We start from the raw sequence: 22263 nt of genomic DNA on the forward strand, positions 1-22263 counted from the left end.
AGTATACAAAATGTAATGTACTTGGCATATTCATTTTTCACCAGGGCAGTTTTTAGAATTTTGGATTGGCCAAAAATATATAGAATGTATGCAAACAGTCTATTTAAGGTATACTGATTGTATGTTTGCAAGACACTCATAATACATTTGTAATGTACTCCTAACATAAATAAAACACACTCTAAATCCACTTATCAAGCATGAATTCAGCACAAAAACCGTCATGTACTTAAATTGTACTAAATACACTTAAAGTTGTTCCACTTTAGCACACAAAAGTACACTAAATACACTTAAAGTTGTACTTTGTTACAATTTATATACAACTAAAATATATTAAGTACAAAATTAATTGTTCCAAAATAGCACTCTTTAAATAAACTAATCAATAGCACACTTTAAGTATACTGGTCATTAGTGTGACTGCAAGTATACTTAAGTATATCAAAATTAAATATATTTAGCATACTATTTTTTCACCAGGGCGGGTACACTATTCTGGATTGCTGTATTGCTCTCTCTCTCGTTTGGATTACAGACTTACATTGAGGAAGATACCGAAGACCTTATAGGTAGAAGAATTAAAACGAGTACTGACCTTGGATGAAAGAAACGAAGGAAGGAAAGACGCATCATTGTCTTCGTGTGGGTCTTCGTGTGGAAACAGCTCCAGTGACGAAAACAAACACTAGGCCGTGTTACCATCTCCATATTCTCGTCCAGAGCGAAGTAAAGGAAGACGGGCATCTATTGTGTGCACTGAGTGGTGGGTGAGTCTTGGATGTAGAAATTTTCACTTGAATTGGTGCTGTGTAATGCTGTGTATTGCAGTGGGATTGCTGTTGTCTTTGTCTGACGTACCCCCGCCTCCAGTCACTCGCTCCTGAGACGACGAAGAGGAAAAACGGTCCTAGAGTAAGACCTGTACATGATTATGCTGTGAGTGTGTTTCAGTCTTAAAATCACGGAGTGGCATCTCGAAGTATTTTCCCAGCCAAACGCTCGGCGGACTTGAGTTTAGGAGTGGCGGTGAAGAACTGTGCTATTGACGGTGTGTGAGTATTACCTATAATATTGCTACCTTACCTGTGTCTTTTGATCATCACAGAGCTTGAGGCGAAGGAGATCCGCCGCCCCGAGGTCTCGACGAAAGGGCGCCCCGGTCCAGTTTTCGATCGACCAACGGGTCTCGAGGAAAGGGTAGCGCTCGACCCGGTGTGCCGGCGTGACGTTCTCGCCCCTCTGTAGACCAACGAGCTCGCCGAGAGGGTTTTGGCCCCCGGCGCCACCTAGGAAACCACTGTCCAATTGACGCATCGCGTAGCCAGCCATCGTAAGTCCGCCACCCTGTTAAATAAAACGTAACCTGATAAATCTGCCGATCAACAGAGAAAAGGAGTGTGTCGTATGAATCAAGCTGTCGTCTGTGGAAGAGGAGAGAGAGAGCCAGCGTGAGCGCTGAGATACCGAACTGTGAAGAGAGCCATACCTACCCAAAGCTGTAGTCAGCGACGAGGTGAGAGAACCATTGGAAAACGATTCACTGTGTCTTTGTGTCCCAGCAGACGTCTGTGGAGAGAAGGAGAGCTAGCGTGAACGCTGAGATGCCGAGCTGTGAAGAGAGCCTAGAGGGGCCGTTATTTTAAGTTCCCCTTTTTCCCTGCACTATTTATTATTTTTAAATAAATTAAATAAAGTCCATTTTAATTTATGTCTACCTTGTGTGTCTGGTCATTGGGGTGGCTTTGGGAATCTCCTCGAGGTGGAGAAAGGGGCGTGACCTTATTTACATCTGGGTCCACCCCGACTTGTGACATTTGTTTTAGTTGGACTCTTGACCCTTGACTTTTTGCTTGCTAGGTTTTTTTATTCCTGGTTGTGTTAACTTTGTGTTAATACATCACATTTGTTAAAAACATGTAAAGTTAATAGTGTAATTCTGTGGTGGTTGGTACATAATGGTAGAGATCATCACCTAATTAATTTACTAATCAAAAGTTTATTTTCTGTCAATAATGTAAATGAGATACAGCTCTTTCACAGCAGTTTGTCATTAAGGAGTTTTAGAAACTTATCACAAAAAATATCTGCTGTATAATTGGTACGCAGAAACATCAAGAATCAGAGTATGAATCTCAATCATTGTGACAATTAAATGAAAAACTTCATGCTGCAATGCATGCTGGGTATCAACAAATTACAAATCTCATTCAGGACTCCCAGCATGCACTGCAGCATTGATAATGATTTTTTTTACAATTTTATTTGTCACCATGGTTGAGATTCATATTCTGATTCTTGAGGGTTGTGTATCCCAATTATACAGCAGATATTTTTTGTGATAAGTTTCTAAAACTCCTTAATGACAAACTGCTGTGAAAGAGCTGGATCTATATACATTATTGACAGAAAATAAACTTTTGATTAGTAAATTAATTAGGTGATGATCTCTACCATTATGTACCAACCACCACAGAATTACACTATTAACTTTACATGTTTATAACAAATGTGATGTATTAACACAAAGTTAACACAACCAGGAATAAACCTAGCAAGCAAAAAGTCAAGGGTCAAGAGTCCAACTAAAACAAACATTAAAGGGACACTTCACCCATTTGCATTAAGCTTTGTATAGTTAGAACCCCAGTCATGTTTTTGAATGGTCGTGCATCATTTCCTCTGTTTCCACCGAGGCATGATGGATTTCAGTGTTGCACTTCCTTCTTTCAATGATGTAAAAATCATCATTTTGCATCATTGAAAGAAGGAAGTCCTATATCTTTGTAGAGGGGGTGAGACTACAAACACCCCTTTTCTCGGTCAAATAGGCACCAAATTCGAAATTTATGTTACATTTTGACTAGGGATCGACCGATATGGATTTTTCAGTGCCGATGCCGATACCGATTTTTGTTTCATCAGCCTTAGCCGATGACCGATACAGGCTGCCGATTTTCTTGAGCCGATATTTGGAGCCAAAACTGGTTTTGCTCACTCAATTTACATCATAAAAATTATGTAAAAATGGCATGTTGTTAAAAAGAGATGTTATTAGTTTGCACAGTTCTTACATTTATTGTAGTCTAGGACTAGTCTAATCCCTGTCCAGGAAACCGCCCCATAGAGATGAAAAAAAAACCCACTTTGTTCAGCTATGATCAGCTGTTAAGCCGAGCTTTCAATGTTGTCGTGAAAAGGTTGGTTGTTTTTAGTCACATGACCTGCAATCGCTTGCGGGTTCCAGCACTCTGTCTGTAAATTATGCCGGAAAAATCGGCAAACACGGCAGCCATGTATCGGCCGATGCCGATACACATAAAACTCGCAAATATCGGCCCGATATATCGGCCGGCCGATATATCGGTCTATCACTAATTTTGACTACAAATATGATCCACTTTTAATAAAGATTAATGTTTCCACGGGTGAAATGCTGCATTAATTACAATAATGGTGACTTAAAATGAAACAAAACAACATATATACCTAGTAAGTGAATTGTGTTTTTTACAGCAATATATTTACTGAACATTAAGAAATAATGTTTTATAAAAAATGAAATGCAATGTTTCTCTATCATTTACATAACAATCAAACAAGTCAATATAATAAACAGTTGTTGTTTTAAATATTGTGTGAACATTAAAACATGACATTGTCATAACGTTTAATAAAGGTAAAATGTAACATTCCTCTAACGTTCAGACAACACAAAAACGTTCTTAGAACGTCAAGAAAACTGGACACTTTTTACGCTGGCAGAATGTTTTTGGAAACCTTGGGAACTTTCAGGGAACGTTCTTAGAACTTTTTTCTGTTAGCTAGGAAGACACAGCTATACTTTTCAAATTCTGAAGCACATACCTGTCTCAATAAACTGCTTTAAATACCCAGTGATTCGTTCCTTTATATCAGGCGAGTATTCGTCGTCGTCATCATCATCATCTTCATCATCACCCCTATGCCAGGAGATATGGGAAAGCAGCATCTAAATAAGTAACAGAATGAGAGTCTATAATCAGTTATGTATTTATGTTATGTTTGCAAAGAAAAGAGATATTGACATTCAGTTTAAGGAAAAAGATGTTTGTAGTCATCTAAAGAGAAGGAAGCCTTACCTCTGGAGTGCACGAGTCCTCTGATTCCTTAGGGAAAAATGCCACATCCTTCCTCTCATTTAGAAGATTCCAAACAAAAGTCTCTTTTAGTCCTCGTCTTATCTGTTTAATTTGTCGTGTTCTTTTACCAAGAACCTACATAGAAATGGGGGGGGGGGTTACATTCAAATTTCAATGTCGGAAAGCAGACAGACCAAGTACCTAAAGGTTTTTGGTTTTAAAAAAAACCTTTCACACCAGAGCATGTTCTTACTATCCTGCTGTTATTCTAGAATTTAACATCCTTACATTATATAGCTTAGTGTGAAAGATCATAAATGCTGACATCTCTCTTACACCTGTATTACAGTGCCATAAGAAGCATGATAAAAATGCATGAACAAGTATTCAAGTAAAAGTAGTTGCAAAAGATAATTGAAATGTATAAAAATAAGGGCAATTTACATTGTCACAAACACAAATTTTAATTACCGCATGTGATAGCAGACGTTCATAAAGCCACCTCCTATTTCCTTCTGTTGGACCAGGAAGATCCCAAGACAAACACAGTTCCAGTACTTTACTCGACTGGTCCTCATTTAATGGAGAATGTCCACTGAGCTAAAAATAAATAAAACAAATATAACAAAAGTGTCCAAATAATTTTTGATTCCAAATTTTTAGTTTTTAGAAGTCCACTGTATGAAGATTTTTTAATGATATGTATTTAACTTTATTTTGCTAACCCTAACTTACATAAAAGAACTACAGTGTCATACACCCTCTAGTAAAAATGTAAAAAAAAATGTCTGAATAATATTTGGTGGAATAATTGACGACGGGCCGTTGAATTATAAGAAATTAACGCACAGTCAAGGTGGTAACGTGGCACGATGTGAAGCGGTGTGTTTATATTCAAATAATTCAACGCAGTCAATTATTCCTCTTATACCACGCTTACCACAAACATTGCTCTGGTATGTTTACCTAGATGTTTCCCTTAAAAGCAAATATACAAATCCCCAAAAATCATTTCCATTGTTTCAACTGACAACTCTCTTGTTGAGGCAATGTTTCTTTTCAATTAGATCAGCAGCTGGTTAAGGTGTGTAAGCACTCAATTGTTTTTACTGCTGACTAATAGACCCCTTCACGTCACAGGCGGTTCCCACTGCGCATGCCGGGGTCAGAAAAGTCATACAGCAGATTGAGTTGCGTATTTATAGAACAAAAAAAAAAAAGGTTTCTGTGATTTGTCTATTTGCTTTGAAGTGAAGCATCTGGGTGAACATCATTAAATGTAAAAAGTGTGTGTTGATTCCATAATTTATGCTAGGGGTTGTAACTACATATAAATAATTTCACATATACAAACACACACAGATGAGCCATAACATTATGACCACCTGTCTAATATTGTGTAGATCCCCATTTTACCACCAAAACAGCCCTTACCCGTTGAGGCACTAAATTCTTCTAATCAGAACCTGCATTCACTTTTTCAGCAATTTCCTTCCTTGGACCACTTTTGATAGGTACTGACTACTTCAGACTGGGAACATCCCACAAGATGCTTTGACCCAGCAATCAAAATTTTGCCCTTGTCAAAGTCGATCCGCCCATTTTCCCTGCTTCTATCACATCAACTACACTTGTCCTCAAAGTTGATGTGTTAGAAGCAGGAAAAATGGGTTAGTGCAATTGTAATAACTAGACGACTGGGTCAGAGCATCTCCAAAACAGCAGCTCTAGTGGGGTGTTCCCAGTCTGCAGTGGTCAGTGTCCGATCCAACAGACAAGCTACTGTAGTTGAAATCGGTGAAAATGTGAAAGCTGGTTCTGATAGAAAGGTTTAATGAGTCAATGCCTTGACAGGTCAGGGCTGTTTTGGTGGCAAAAGAGGGACCTACACAATATTAGGCAGGTGGTCATAATGTTGTGGCTGATCTGTGTATATATAAAATGTCAACAACAACAAATTCCAAATAGGTCAAAGCATCTTCCAAAACTAAATCAAGTATCTACAAAAATAAAACATTTTATATATACCAAGTCGATGGTCTCTCGTATGTCAACATCTGGGCAGTCCTCCAGTTGCAAAGTGGCAGTATCTTCAGAACCTTGAAGCAGAACATGAACAAAAGCTCTGCTGAGCCCTGCAAAACATGGGCCACCATGCAGAAAGGAATGGCCTAGCATTCTCCCTGCAACTAGGAAGAGATCGCTTTCAATGAGGAATTGTGAGGATGAGGGCACCAAGTGGTCAGGCTCCCCCTCGAAGAGGCAAGTAACTCCTGTGTTTCCTGTTAATTCCAAATAAGCATTAGGTGTATCCAATTATAGCAATTATTCAAAATATAAATTTTGCAGTGCAACTATTAGATGACTGCATACCCAAGTTCAAACTGAAACCATACTTCAGTTTTTCGAGAACTGTAAAAAAAAAGTGCCTAGTCACTCCGTCACCAACTGCGGCATCCCCTGAAAAAATTTTACGTACAATAATTAAAGCTGACATCACAGGTTGACTATATGAGCTGCATATTTTATTGCACACAGTTATTCTTCTTTAGACTGTACCTTGAAGTTGACATTTAACCGGACATGCCCACTCTACGTGTCTTTGCTTGTAAAAGTTGATCAGTTGCCTCTCTTGTTCTTCAACACCTGATCTTAAGTCCATACACATCAAAAGCGGTTTCCCTGTCTCATGCAATCTGAAAATTTCCTTTCTGTACAAGTCAGCAGCCATTTTTGGATCAGGGTGGGTCTTCCAATCTGATATAAAAAATAAAATATCAAGATGTTGCACATCAATAGTAGTAACATTTTCATGATGGACTATAAATGAAGAGTTTCGTTGCAAAACGAGATAAATACATTTTTTTTTACATTTTTGTCAAAACATGTTTATTATTATGTTATGTCATTATTATTTTGTTTTATGGTGTTACTTAGCTGTATTTTTTAAGTTATGAAGATTTAAATCAAAACAAACCAACTGCAGTTGCTTTGAAATTAATTGGAATGCACAACCAAAAAACGAGATTTCTGAACAATTAAAAAAACGGTGGTTATCTCGTCTTGCAACGAAACTCTTCAAATATAGACTTATTTATAACTTCAGCAATAGAACATAATGCCAACAAACTGTCATGTCACCCTCTTGAAACTGGCAAAAAAGCCAGGAAGGAAACAATGTAAATACCATTATCCATGTATGAAAATTCAGTGTCGTTCACTTCATTATCCAAACATGACAACTCAGTTGTGTTGTTAATTTCATCCTGATTTTCATCTTCAACCACAACAACATCAGAACAAGTCTTAATGTGATTTGTAAGGATCTGAAGTGGGAAGGACTTTTTGCATTGTTTGCATACTGCCTTTGGCATGTCACGAAATGATTCCGATGATGGTGGCAAGGGAGCAGTGTCAAGCTCCTCCTGGAGAGGGGCTATATAAAGGACTGAACTTTCTCTTACTTTGTTCATTTTTATAAGCCTGCCTGTGTAGCCACAGTCTGCAGGTGCCACTACAGCAAGCTTCCGACTTCCCCAACCACCTGAAAGTATGAACAGCATAAAGGGGGCCGCACAGCAAAAAAAAAAAAAAAAAAAATGAGAACCACTGCTCTGTGTGACCATTCACAAAGATTATTATATTAACAGGTTCTTTTTGACATGAAGTGTATCTGTACCTCTTCATGAGTCATATTTTCATCTAGAGTGGCAGTTCTGCGTCCTAGTCCTGCCTGTGTATGGACCAGTTGATCTGGACCACTAGGGGACCGCTCACATTGGGCTGGAAGCAGGTGGAACATGACCTGAAATGGTTTTGGTTTAATGGGCACAGGGCATGCTCCAGTAAAGCGGCGTTTTCCCTGCGACTTGAAAATAATCCAGGAAAGGACCTGTTGTAAAAATGTTATGTATAGGACAGAACTTTGTAGATCAGAGCAGACCAACAATTCATAACCAGGAATGCAGTATACAATTTTCTACTGACCTGGTCATTTCTGTTTGTACAGAAGATGATGGCCCTTGAGTTTGGACTCTACCATTAGATGATCTGACAAAAAAGATTAAGTTTTATCATAATGTGTGTGCGGCCATTGTTAAAATGCTTGATAAAAAATATTGCATTACCTGTTTGTTCCCTGACTTGTTGAACACGCAGCTTTTTCTTGAGTCAAGAGTGACAAAAGGTGCCTTGCTGATCTCAGCACTTCATTGTCTCCCTTGTGAAACAAACACAACATGTATGGGACATGGAGAGTAGCTTAACAAGATTTCCACTTGTAAGGGATCTCAGGTTTCGGAAGGAGAACAAAACTGCAATCGTTCCCCGGTTTCGGACACAATATGTCTGAGAGCGTTGCTAGAGTATGAATATATTGTATAGAAATATGGAGCGTTAAGGTATTAACCTTAAATCAAAACTAAACAACAGATTTGTAAATGAAAAGGTTTAATTACAGTACTGACTTAAAGTTACAGTTGAAATGGTTACACTATAAATGCATGAAATGGTAAATAATATAAACAATTGACTGTTTCCAATGTATGTGAGATATTACCTGATAAGATAGAGAACAGAGAAAGAAAGTTTAGAAGAAAGAGATTCACACTTGAGAACTGAAATCTAGGCCTAATGGCCCGAACCCCAGAACTTAGGTGAAGAAAGAAAGGAAAGGGGAAAAGGCCAATGCAAGGCAAAAGCTAAAATGCAAAGGCCCAGAGCTCATAAAAACCTTAACCTTTATCCTCTATCTCTTGACCATGTGACTAAGCCTAACTTGATACATTCAAATTGACCAATCAGAAGATCACCTTTAACCCCCACTGTACTTGACCAAACCCAACATAATACATTCAACTGACCAATCAGAAGACCATCTTTAACCCCCACTGTATTGGATAAACAGCTGTAACAATAGTCTTTGATCAGCACAGGGGGTTGTGCCAAGTTGTGACCAAGGAATAAGTTCCTTCAATTTTAATCTTACAATCCGCCCTTTGGCAACATGGGCTACACGTAAGAAGATCCATGATGACACAGTTCATAAGATTATGCTTTCAGTTGTGTGCAGTGGTCATCTTCAGACTTATTGTCCAAACTGGTTGCTGGTTGATGAGACTTGAAGACGTCCTTCTCCTTTCAGCCCTGCATGAAAGGCTTCACCGAATGGAATTGCACTTTTCATAGTTATGCAGATGTCCATCGATACTTCACACTTTCACAAGAACAGGCCCTGAAGGGGGTTTCACTTTTGTCCTTCTCTTTGAGGCAACACCCAAGATGTGAAACAGCAGGAATCCTGTGATTCAAGCAAATGGCAAAACAAAAAGCAAAGCATATGGCATTTGTCACTGAAGTTTTAAATGGTCAGATTGGTCTTCAGCCTTAAATCCCTGTCAAATACATTAAAACATGGTCAAGGTGAGAATAAAAGAAAAAAAAACAATAAAAGCTCTTACATTGTTTTTGGAAACATGTCACTACAATGCATTTTTAACTTAGTAAATGTTATTTTTAACAACCCAGTTTGTCAGTAGGGGCAACAACAACAATATATTGTAACCAAATACATGATATTTAAAGATCTTAATTTTCCAGTATAACCATTATAAATTAAATGAACAAAATGAGAACAAAGAACATGACAGTTTTAAATGTCTTGGATAAAGAGCAAATTAAATGTAAAACATAATAGCAAAATTAATGAAATTATTACACATAAAAAATAACTCTTTATCAAGATTTCAGTATTTGAGACATAAAACTAATCAAACTTTTTGAAAAGAAACCAAAACGATGCTTGACATCAGACATTTTAACATAATGACTGATGTGAGGCGAATTGTGTTTGCTATGTGTGAATTTAACTGAGGCTATGTGTGAATACCATGCTGCAACAAAGGTGAGGAAGATAAAATTGTGATGCAAATTTAGTCCTGTTGTTGAAAACAGGGAGCCATTTTGATATAAGTATGAGATTGTAATCTGGCTCTGTAAATCTTCTCACACCTGTGTTTTTAGTTAAGCATGGTAAAAGTGCTACTGGATCCTGTTGTGAAGTAAAACATTTTCATTAATGTAATTATATAACACAATGTAGCCACATGGCATTTTTGTGCTCCTCTTTAGGGTCTTACTGCAGCTATACAAGGAATAGCAGAGTTTACCACTTAGGAGACAAATCTTTCAACATAGAAACACATACAACTTGAAACTGGTAGACAATTTCAAGAGCAAAAGTTATTTCATTAACACGAGACAACTGGTCTAGAATACATGTAGCTTCAACAACCTCTCACTTAAATGTTTTGTCAAACACTTACAATGGAAACAGTCAAGTGTTACAAGAAATTAACTTCATTAGCCTATGTGTACGTATAGTACAACAAACAACTAGAATTTGTGTTCTATAGAAACAATGCATTACAAGCATTACAAATCAGAAAATGCAAACAGGATCATTGTAATGAGAATGTTAAACACATGCTAACTGGCTGCTAAGCCACTAGCAAGTGAGGTTAACAGCTGGAGTCCTTGCATGAACAATGCAGTTAACTCAGTAAGAGTTTTACCAGCAAAACTGGATTGCTTACATCTGCCCTTAGAAAGTGATTTCCTACATTTCAAATAATAAGGTGGAGGTCTGCCCCTGCCCAGTGACCAGCATTTCTCCTCTGTATGGCCTATTTTATGACAGGAACTACAAAGTCTGTTCATTTTGCCACCGGGTCTGTAGCTTGGTTCTACTGGAGCTTCAGGAGGTCTGTGACTCTCTAATGCTTCCTTCACATCATGCGGTTCTTTTACAGCATGTTGATGCATCACCCCAATTGCTGAAATAGGAACACTTTTCTGGGTTCTGGAAAATACATTCTCTTTAGTACAAGTAGCATCTTTTTTAGTCCCATTGCTGTTAAGCGTTTGGGGAGACTTAGTGTCTCGCACAATTAGTTTAGCCCTTACATCTGCAATAATGTCTTTATACTTCTCACACTGTTTGGCCAGGGCTAACTGCTCAGATGATAGTTGATCTATCTGAGTTTGAAGATTTTGGATCTTTGCCTCTGACTTTTGTAATTCAGCATTTTTGATATTCAATTCATCACACTTAGAATTCAGGATAGACTTAACCTGTCCATCCATTTTACGTAGCTCCAAGCACTTCATGTAATTCAAAGCCTCAATGATTTCAGCATGTTTGGATTTTCTTTGTTCACTACCAACCATGCGCCACCATGTGAGAATATCATTAGCGTAGTAATCCAGACCCTTTCTATATAATTTAGAAAGTGTAGGTTCAACTTTCTCGCTCCATAAATCAAACAATATATCATTACTGGAGTTATTCCCTTCCATCCCCGAGGAGATAATCTGAAATAATCTCTAACTGTACAACAAATAGGATATTTAAGGTCCTTCTTATTTCTGTTTCACACAATTCAAGCAAATGGAGATTTCACTAACCATGCCATGAAACAATGAAAACAGACTTACCCACTGTGTGGTCAGAAGGCCTTTAATCCATTCACAGGATTAACTGTGATAAAGTCCTCATTCAGTTGATCAATCAGAGTAAAACTCAGAAAACTCACCGCAAGGGATCCCCGTACGGGCCACCAAACTGTAAGGGATCTCAGGTTTCGGAAGGAGAACAAAACTGCAATCGTTCCCCGGTTTCGGACACAATATGTCTGAGAGCGTTGCTAGAGTACGAATATATTGTATCGAAATATGGAGCGTTAAGGTATTAACCTTAAATCAAAACTAAACAACAGATTTGTAAATGAAGAGGTTTAATTACAGTACTGACTTAAAGTTACAGTTGAAATGGTTACACTATAAATGCATGAAATGGTAAATAATATAAACAATTGACTGTTTCCAATGTATGTGAGATATTACCTGATAAGATAGAGAACAGAGAAAGAAAGTTTAGAAGAAAGAGATTCACACTTGAGAACTGAAATCTAGGCCTAATGGCCCGAACCCCAGAACTTAGGTGAAGAAAGAAAGGAAAGGGGAAAAGACCAATGCAAAGGCAAAAGCTAAAATGCAAAGGCCCAGAGCTCATAAAAACCTTAACCTTTATCCTCTATCTCTTGACCATGTGACTAAGCCTAACTTGATACATTCAAATTGACCAATCAAAAGATCACCTTTAACCCCCACTGTACTTGACCAAACCCAACATAATACATTCAACTGACCAATCAGAAGACCATCTTTAACCCCCACTGTATTGGATAAACAGCTGTAACAATAGTCTTTGATCAGCACAGGGGGTTGTGCCAAGTTGTGACCAAGGAATAAGTTCCTTCAATTTTAATCTTACACACTTATCATAGGTGACAAATTATTAATGCAGATAACGTTACTGGGCTGCATTTTTCAAAAGCTAAGTTGATCATAGAGACCATTGGTGGCAATGGTGATATCTACTTGGGCCTATGATATTTTTGAGAAACAATACCCTGGATGGATAGATAGATAGATAGACAGGTCCTATTTATTTTATACAAGAATTCTTATTGGTTAGTTATTGAATGTAATTGTCTGATAGCCGTGAGATATTCTACCAGTATCGTCACCGTAACTGCTTCACCATTTCGCATCGTTTATGTGTCATTCCGCCACTGCTGATTTTATAATGAGTGAGGGAGACGTGAAGCATACATCTGTAACTGGAAAAATCTGCCAACAAAGCGGATGGTCACACGCTCTAACATTTAGTTGCACAAACGCTGTTTTTAAAGACTTTCAGTGTCCCAAACTACCTGTCGTAAATCAGTGGATGACTTGATCATCCCTATGCCCTATTCCCTTCAAAGATCAGATCTATTGGTGTGTAAACTTTTAAGGAATGTGATGTGTCTCATAGTGTAACCGATTCACTTGGAGAATAGTGCAATAAAAACAATCATTCTCTTTTTATCTGGAGCCTCTGTTTACTTTATTCAGCATTGTCTTCTCTTCTAGTTTCGTTGTGAACTGCATGCACAAGACTGCAGTAGGGATGTCCCAATCCCACTTTTCATTTCCTAACTGATTCTGATACCAGAATTCCGTATATCAGCCTATATGGATATATGCCCAATACTATTGTAATTCAATGTATATAGCGCTTTCTGCTACATCTAGTATAATTTAAAATGTTAAAACCAATAATTTTAAGTTATTTACAAGTTACAGAGAACATTAGTAAATATTAATCATGACAGTGTTTAGAAGAACATAGATTAGGTATATTTGATCAATTAAGTATGCTAAAAAAATTCTTAACTGCTTAAAACTGTCATAGTAAAAAAGCTTTAGTGTGCAGATGGTTGTTTTGGAAATTATGCGTTTGACCAGACTTTTTATGCACATTCGGGGTGCAGAATTGATGCGCCTAAGTCATAACACGCTACGTTCATGGGGTTTCTGGGTGCAGAATTGATGCCCTTGAATCCTCTCATGGGAATCCTCACACCGCAATGGAAAGTTTATAACCTACAGTTATCTTGGGTGTGCGTGTGTGAATGACGCGTTTCATCCGTCCGCTTCACCAGCGGATTAACACAGTTTGTGGTTACAGTGTTTCTGTGAACTAAAATTTCTCTAAATGTGCGTTTGTTCCTTCACATGAATCTATTGAGTGTATTAAAAGACTTTGAATATAGTGCATAATAACGTTTATAGTGCTTTTATAATACGTTGTCTTTTTAATAGCTTGTCAGTAACAACCACGGCTAACGCACATATCAATCGGCCTGATACCGATCCAGCATATCGGATCCTAGACTGCAGTGGCGCTGCTGACGTGTTATCCTTAGACATGTTTGTGAAGTTTTTTTTTTCAAACTTACAGCATGCATCTCCCTCAGACTATAAACAAAGCTCAGACACAAAAAACAGCTGGGGCGCACCAGGTAACATGTCAGCCGCGTCACTACAGTCATGTGACTTCAATCTTGTGCACACGATTCACAACAGAACCGGAAGACAATGCTGAATAAAGTCGTATTTTTTGTTATGTTTGAACCAAAATGTATTTTCGATGCTTCAACACTTTCTACCTGACTCACTGATGTCACATGGACTACTTTGATGATGTTTTTATTACCTTTCTGGACATGGACAGTACACATACATTTTCAATGAATGGTCAAGCAAGCTCGCTGACTAAATATAAAAAATCTTAAACTGTGTTTTCAAAGGTGAACGGAGTGTAACAACACGAGAGTCATTCATGACATTATTTTCATTTTTGGGTAAACCATCCCTTTAAAGTAGCCTAAAGCTTTTACAACAAATTAAGAAAAAGTTGATTGTAAATATTATGGTTCACAGTAAGGCAAATATATGTTAAGAGTATGGTAAAGTAAAAAAATATATATAAATAAGACGCCACCAGTGACCGGTGTGTTATAATGGTTTATGTAGTTTTCTTTCCTTTTTTTAGATAGAGCAGAAGCAGTAAAAGTTTCTCTTTTAATTCCTCACTTGCAGATTAAAAGAGCTTAATCCACTTATTATTTTAGATTCAAAAGTCTAATACTTGCTGTGCCAGTTACTGGTGACTTTATATTAGAGCTTTGCTTTTTTTATATCTATAGTCAGCTTGAGCTTTGCTCGTGCAATGGGCTTAATTAACATTCATATATTGATATGCCAGTTAGTCAGAATCATTCTTAAGACGCAGTCTTAACGTCACAGCTATGTTTATGCAACCGGCCATTGTAATCGGTTCAGATTTAAATATTATACATAGATTATCTCCGGAACTAATCTTAAAACTACATTTTGTAACCCAGAAAGATCACATTATGGGTTTTGGGGCACGAATTGGATCATTTTTAGGAGCAGTAAAAGAGGGGTTGGAAAATCTAAGAACAAAAAATTACAAACTTATAAAATAAAGAACAAAGCTGCACATTAAGTAAGATCTAAGCTTGGTATTAGTCTATCCGTACGGATCACGGATCAACTGTGATCTTTCACACCTGTAATCTATCATCATGGCTCTGACTGCAGCCTCGTGCCTCTGGCCTAACCACAGCTGTGATTATAGAACTAAATCACAATTCTACTCGACCAATATATGACGGAGATTAACTGATATCTTGGTTGAGATGTAACTTTTAATTTATAATCGGTAATCATGTAAAAACCGTTTAGTATCCTGTCATTAGAATCATAAGCAAAGCAGTCTCTATGTCTGAACGTATTACAGTTACTTTACTTAGACTTAATATCAAATCCGACATTGACAGAGTTTTCTGGATTTATATTAATGACAACATGGCATTTACAATAATGAATAAAGCATCGAATACATAGTGACCCAGAATATCATAATATGTACTCACCGCTCGGTCCATTTTGGCAAATGAGATTTTGTAAAGGCCTTTCGTCGTCTCTTAATTGTTGCTCTGCTCTTCGTCAACACGCTCTGGCACCACCTGCTGGTGAGGTCTACTAACAGCAGATGAAGATTATGCTCGGTACTCTATTGCTTGTCCTAAAGTTCCCGGATGTGAAGTGTTGAAATTTGAAGCACTGAATTTTTGGACGCGAATTTGTGGACGTGAAATTAAATGGACAGAATATTGCCTGCTGAATATTTTACGTTGTATTTTTAAACAGACTGAATATTTTGAAGAAAAATCTGAAACATGAATATGGACTATTGAATTTTTAATACAGAAAATGTGTTTTAAATGTTTTGAAGTAAAATATTCACATCTTAAATATGCAATCATGTTGAATTTCAGCCCTTAAAAATGCAAGCCCTTAAAATACAATGCATTAAAATTCAAGTATGGTCAATACAATGCATTTTTTTCAGGTAGTACAATTTACATGCTTTTTCTTTTCAAAAACATAAAAATACAATGCATTAAAATTCAAGTATGGTCAATACAATGCATTTTTTTCAGGTAGTACAATTTACATGCTTTTTCTTTTCAAAAACATAAAAATACAATGCATTAAAATTCAAGTACGGTCAATACAATGCATTTTTTTCAGGTAGTACAATTCAACAGGCTGTTTTAATTCAAAAAGATTTGTCATTAATTTTCTTCCATATGTGTATATGGAGGATCGACTCTGCAAATCAAAACAGAAAGTCTCAGGCTGCAATAAGAGCGCCTATTGTTTGCTGTTATGCCCTTCAGAGGTTGCGTGTGATGAAGATCTATCATGTGACATCACATTTATTTGCGTTAAAGCTATTTTTTTTAAATATATATTTTTTTGAGGTATTGACATTGCGTTTATGCGCTAAAGCATATGTAATGTAAAGGATGATGCTGGTCTGGCGAGCTCTGAATTAAACAATAAGATCAAACCGGAAAAACAACGAATGGCATTCTTTGACTGTCTCTGGAGGGGCAAGGTGGAGTCAGTGCCGACTCCCCTGCTTAAAGCGGATCCAGCTATCCCTGATGTTAGGGAAGTTGTTGATCTTGCATCACAGTCAAAGACCTACGTTGGTCCGAAGAAACAGAAACAAAAGGCTTCAAAGAGCCGCAAATCTAACCTCCAGGGAGAAAAAGTGACTGTTGTGCCAACTCAACAGCCCAAGGCTATTTCAGATATTCCTGTTGGCATGGATGTTCCTGCTCTGGCCGGCCCCCAATCAAAACCAAAGATTCGTCCGGATAAATGCATGACATTGAAGCAACGCTTCCTTGGATGCTTCCGGAGGGGCAAAGTGGAGTCGATGCCGACTTCACAGATTGAGGCCGATCCAGCTATCCCTGATGCCAGGGAAGTTGTTGATCTGGCAGATTCTCAATCGAAGAGTGTTGGCTTAAAGAAACAAAAACAAAAGGCTTCAAAGAGCCGCTCATTTCACAACACTTGGAGTAAAAAAGGGAAGAGTAAAGTGAAAAAAGATGCCGATCTAGCTATTCCTGATGCCATGGATGGTGTGGATCTGGCCAGTTTTGGTGGCATCGCTACAGCCAATGCCAGGCTACAGACGTTAGGTGCCATTCCAGAGAATATTGGGTTAAAAGGTGGTGGAAATCCTGACCCAAATAAAGCAAAAAATCCTGGGTCAAAAGAAGATGGAAATCCTGAGGCGAAAGGTGGTAAAAATCCCAGGCCAAAAGCTCTTAAAGCTCTTGAAAATCCCAGACATCCCTTGCCAGAAGATGATAAAGTTGTCAGGCCAAAAGCTTTTGAAAATCCCAGACGTGTTTGGATTCCTAAACCAAGTAGATTTAAAATTCCCACACCAAAAGCTTTTGAAAATTCCAGAGATCCCTCGCCAGAAGATGATAAAGTTGTCAGGCCAAAAGTTATAGATGTTGTTCAACAAGCTTTTAAACCGCCAAGCGAGAAGAAACGAGCTAATCGCTCATTGCTTAGAGGTGAGTGTACTGACTTCATTACTCCTACTTTGCACCAATAAGTGAAATGGTTTCTTTAACATATTCTTCTGTACCTGGAAATGTATGCTGTACCTTTCATCTGTGAGTATATGAGTGTTAACATGTACTGTCACCTCATCATTTTTCTGTGTGTTTTTCAGAGCCCTTTGATTCTGAATATCAACTTTTGTATCAAGTGCTTGGGGAAGGGTGCAGTGGCAGAGTGTACAAAGGGATCCGTATATCGGATGACACTCCGGTAATGCACTCGTATTTATATTAAACACAATGTTTGCTGAAATTTGTATGTCCACTTGATCTAAACCATGTTTTAAAGTTTGTAGATTCTCAAACCTTAAAGTTATTTGTGCAGTGTCAGGTGAGCCGCTTTAGTCTGCTCAAGAGAAATTAACTTTTGTGCTTTTTCTCTTTACAGGTTGCCATCAAGCAAATAAACAAACGAAAGTATGAAAGCACTCTTCAGATTGTAAGTTGTCATAAAATTTGATGAAGTGAACTAAACAAAAAATAGACAGTATAGCGATTACGCACCAATACAAGATATTTGTTTCATCAAATTGTAATTTGTTGACCATTTTTTTCTCCAGCCTGGATACCCCAAACCACTTATAACAGAAGTGGCGCTGATGCTTAAGTTAGGAGAAGCGCCCTCATGCCCCAATGTCATAGAGATGTATGACTGGTACGAGACTAAACACTTTTACACGCTCGTGTTGGAGTACCCACTGCACAGCGTATCCTTGTGGGATTTTGTTACAAATCATAGAGGACTAAGTGAAAATACAGCAAGACATCTCATGCGTCAGGCGGTACTGGCAGTGAAACACTGTCTGGATAATGGAGTTTTCCACACCAACATCCATTCCAGAAACTTCTTGGTGCAGCAATCAACAATGACCCTGAAGTTAATTGACTTTGGGGATGGACATTATCTGACGCATGAGGCATATAAGACCTTCGACTTTGTAGGTGAGCTGAATTTTTTTAATATAGCGGAGTATTGAAACATCATGTTGAGTCATTTTGTAAAAGAAACAGCAGGTTTTGTGTACAGGAGCTCCATGTTGGACCCCGCCTGAGATCAAAAAGGCTGAGAAATTCCACGCCGTGCCAGCAAACGTCTGGGCCTTAGGTACTGTGCTGTACTTCATGGTGCTTGGATCTTTGCCCTGTCCTTTAAACGACTTTGATTCCGGGTATCTGAAGACAAATGAGAAGGATTTATCAAAGGGTGAGTGAAAATGACTGATCAACATGCACACACAAAGTCTCTGATCAAATCCACAATTAATATTATCAGATGACACGGTCTGTCTGGTAAGATGATAGACTTTATTGGGTTTAGCTAAACAGTCATTTAGTGGCTCGCCGATGTATTACATCACTGTGCCATCATCTTAACCTGAGGTACTGTCTGTCTGTGACCAGGGTCCCTTTAGATGATAGACAGACAACAAAAATGACAACAAAAGCGTCTCTTTATGCCGTGATCATTATTGTCATTTGTGTGTCATGATGACTAACCAGCTCTCTCCTAAATCTTGTACAGAAATCTGTGATCTGTTAAGTTGGTGCCTGGCCCTGAATCCAAGTGATCGTCCGACGCTCAAGGAGATCTTAGATCATGACTGGTTTAAAACTGAGTCTGACAAAGAAGAGCTACTCGTATACAAAATCAGGTAACAGACCTTTTCAAGAAGGAAACTGCATTTTGCAGATTACATGCTTTTTATTTTGTGTAGTTAGTTGTATAGTAAGATTGTTTTAAATGTACATTTTCATCACTACAGGGCACCATCCACACAAAAATGAAAAGGATGAAGCTGAATGACTGAAGGAGAGGGGAATGGAGTTTGGAGTTTGAAGGAGGTATGAATGAATGCTTTTTTAACTATAATCGCATAATCTCGTGCGTAATCAAAGTTTACTGTTAAGGGAGTGTCTTGCGTGTATTTTGTGAACGTGAGCGTCTCTTTTATCATAAATGGTTTTGACGCGTGTGCAGCAGGCACTTATTTTGACAAAACACGTGATGCACATGGATCACATGACGCAACAAACAAATATTTAAAAAACGCAAGCAACTCACATGACACTCCAAACACTTATTTTCAATTAGCGTCCCTCGGATGAGCAGTTACGAGCCGCCACTGATATTGTGGCTTTAAGGTTCTAGATATAAATATGATGACTAAAAATTAAATGTTGACATTTCTTTTCTTTCTCATCTTCAGGTTGTATTTCAGACTTCATGAACACAGACCGCTGGCTGAACGTCTGATGCAGATCCTGTCTCATCCCTGAACACATAAAAAAAATTAATTCTTAATGTTTTTATATTTTAAAGTTGTATAATAAAGTATCTAATATATAGTAAGTTCTCTATAGAATCAGCTATGTCTGGCTCTCTCGAGGGTTTTTTTCTCCTAGGAGTTTAGGGAGTCAGGTTTATTAATGTAAAACTGCTTTGAAATAATTTGACAATTGTGAAAAGTGCTACAGTATATAAATAAAATTGAATTGAATATGGAAGACTTTTCTTTAGCAGATGTTTTAATCTGCTTTTTTACTTTTTTATTTGATCAAACTGATTAACTTGGGTTACTTATGTACATGTTTTTCATATGCAATATCAAACCCTTGACCTTGGTATAAAATACTGGGAGTTAACGTAGTAAATCCAATCAGACACAATGTTAAATCTGATGCTGTTTTAACCCAAATAAATAAGTACACTTGACCTAAACCTTAAAATATACCCTTCTTTACTCTGTGTTTTAGTTTAATTTGCATGACTTCTCTCAATCATCAAGACATTTTGATTAACTTATTTTATTTAAATCTGTGGTAATCTTATGTAAACGGCTACTCTGCAGCTATTTCTGTTATCATTGTTGGCTACTATTTTTGTTGTAAAGTTAAGAGCTGATTAAAAGTACATTACTTTACGAAATACATGTAATATATATTTATGATAATATAATTGCAATTGGCCTTAAATGAATCTAGAATAAACTTGAAATGATTGAAGAGCTCGAAAGACCTGCTGGCGAAAACATAAAAGCAACAAGATCTCACTTCAAACATTTAGCACTTTTTACACAATAATTGCAAGATTTTTTAAAATACATGTTTTTAGGAAAAATAAATGATTTAACTTAACTTAAAGCCATTAAGTCAAAGGGTATTCAGTTTTTTTAGGGCAAACAGATCATTATTAAGACTTTTACCCTCTTTTAATTATGCACATGTTTGTCATTAAATCTGTCTATAAATAAAAACTAGGCAAAATGGTGTTATCAGTCAGAAGGATGTTTTATGAACTTAATAAAACCAATCCAAGTTCACCTAAACCATATTAGACACTGCTCATTTGTGATCACCTACCCCTAGTGGTAAACTATACTAGTCAACATTTGAAGTGGATCAAAAACGTTTATCAAAGTTGTCCTAAGACAAGAACGGGTATTGGTATTGGTTTTAAGACAACTTTTAGAAAAGGTTTTGATCCACTTTAATTGTTGACTAGTGTAGTTGGTAACTGGTTTTTGAAACAGTTATCACAAAAATGAAGTCTTCAGACTGGATTTGGCTAATTATCATTCTTTGTTATTATTATAATTTCTGACAACGGTCTATTAACAGTGTTTTATCCCTCTTTTCTTTGATTAAGTGGCGGTTTCCCGGACAGGGATTAGACTAGTCCTAGACTAAAACCTTTTTAAGAGCTGTCCAAACTGAAAACAACTTGCACTGACATATCTTAAAATAGATCAGTCCCATTTGTTTTGCCTCAAAATGCAGAGATGTAATGTTTTTAGAAAGGCATGTTTCAGTTATATTTCCTGAATCCTAATTAATCTATGTTCTAGTCCTGTTTTAAGCTAACCCCTGTCCGGGAAACCACCCCAAAATATCTTCACCTCTTTGACTTTGTGTCAAATTCCTTTCTTTTCTTTTCTCCTTTCTTACATTTCAATGAGCTTTACCACTTGAAATCATTCCTAAACCCTATTTTACATATCTAAATGTTAGCAGGTGCACGTTAGCTTAGCAGGTATTAACTTAGCACACCATCAAAACAGGAGAACTGGTGGGATTAAAACAATTTTGTTTTGCTACAAACTGACAGAAGCTGAGTGTTTTAAATAACCATATGTGAGCTGCGGTTAGCCTGGCTCCGCCCTCCTACGTGCTTCGCTTAATTTTCATTTCGCTTCAGTACTAGAGCCGTTTCTCAATACCAAGTACGCCAAACTCGGACTTGTGTCCTTCGTAGTTCGAACTTGCAAGTTCAGACTCGGAAGAACGAACTCCTGACGCGAAATGCATTATGACGAACTTCGCTGTCATAAGTCCACACAAGTCTCCTCTGATGCATCCTCAATAAAATGGGCGGATCAAGAACACATCCGGGGATTTTATGTGAACTTGAGCTTGATGCGAACTTTGAATTGGAACAGTACTTGGGCCGCGACTGATGACGTTTCACAAGTCCACAAGAACGCAAGTACAGACAAGAACGCATATTGAGAAACGGCTTAGGTCTGGGACCGCTCTGTAGAGTTTCGTTTTCTCCTGCAAAAATCTGCAGGACCAATCAGCGAACAGAGGGGGGTGGCTAAGAACGATGACGTAGCTGTGTCCCAATTCAGGGGCTGCGACCTTCTAAGGACGTATTTTAAGACCGATTGCATCACAGCAGCGCGACTTCAGGCTGGTAAGGCCGTCCCAATTCGAAGGATGCTTAGAATGAAGCC

General features: G+C 37.7%; 1 protein-coding gene and 1 long non-coding RNA gene across 7 annotated transcripts in view; both read right to left on the bottom strand.

Moving 5' to 3' along the window:
- Window positions 1-653: 653 nt before the first annotated feature.
- LOC129416429 (uncharacterized) lies at window positions 654-15707 on the bottom strand. 6 transcript variants are annotated; one of them, XR_012371984.1, is made up of 13 exons: window positions 8249-8322; window positions 8109-8171; window positions 7801-8013; window positions 7309-7665; window positions 6681-6878; window positions 6495-6581; window positions 6150-6403; window positions 4593-4721; window positions 4122-4256; window positions 3868-3991; window positions 1494-1569; window positions 1087-1347; window positions 654-883 (listed from the first exon to the last, which is right to left on the bottom strand). XR_012371984.1 is itself a non-coding variant. In XM_073872852.1 (12 exons), exons 1-11 carry the CDS (start codon window positions 15479-15481, stop codon window positions 1541-1543), a joined length of 1203 nt encoding a protein of 400 aa, XP_073728953.1. In that variant the 5' UTR covers window positions 15482-15707; the 3' UTR covers window positions 654-1347; window positions 1494-1540. The 6 variants fall into 6 exon arrangements, 5 of the variants coding, with proteins under 5 accessions (XP_073728953.1, XP_073728954.1, XP_073728950.1 ...); XM_073872852.1 differs by lacking the exon at window positions 7801-8013 and adding an exon at window positions 15470-15707 and having other exon boundaries at window positions 654-1347; window positions 7586-7665; window positions 8249-8340; XM_073872853.1 differs by having other exon boundaries at window positions 654-1347; window positions 7586-7665.
- A 59-nt stretch (window positions 15708-15766) lies between these two features.
- The window catches only part of LOC129416432 (uncharacterized), a 31425-nt gene continuing 24928 nt past the window's right edge, over window positions 15767-22263 (bottom strand). Inside the window, exon 5 of the long non-coding RNA XR_012371992.1 lies at window positions 15767-18703. This is a non-coding gene — a long non-coding RNA (uncharacterized lncRNA). The remainder of the gene's footprint in view (window positions 18704-22263) is intronic.

This window comes from Misgurnus anguillicaudatus, chromosome 11, assembly GCF_027580225.2.
Source record: "Misgurnus anguillicaudatus chromosome 11, ASM2758022v2, whole genome shotgun sequence".
In the NCBI taxonomy this organism is placed as follows: Eukaryota; Metazoa; Chordata; class Actinopteri; order Cypriniformes; family Cobitidae; genus Misgurnus; species Misgurnus anguillicaudatus.

What these genes read in the sequence shown, in the direction of transcription:
- LOC129416429 (XM_073872849.1), bottom strand. Translation starts at nt 7,594, where the DNA reads ATGAACAAAGTAAGAGAAAGTTCAGTCCTTTATATAGCCCCTCTCCAG. An exon ending in AGGACTCGTGCACTCCAGAG is followed by an intron (nt 3,992 to 4,121) that starts GTAAGGCTTCCT and finishes TTACTTATTTAG; the next exon opens with ATGCTGCTTTCCCATATCTC. An exon ending in AAAGCAGTTTATTGAGACAG is followed by an intron (nt 1,570 to 3,867) that starts GTATGTGCTTCA and finishes TTCTCTCCACAG; the next exon opens with ACGTCTGCTGGGACACAAAG.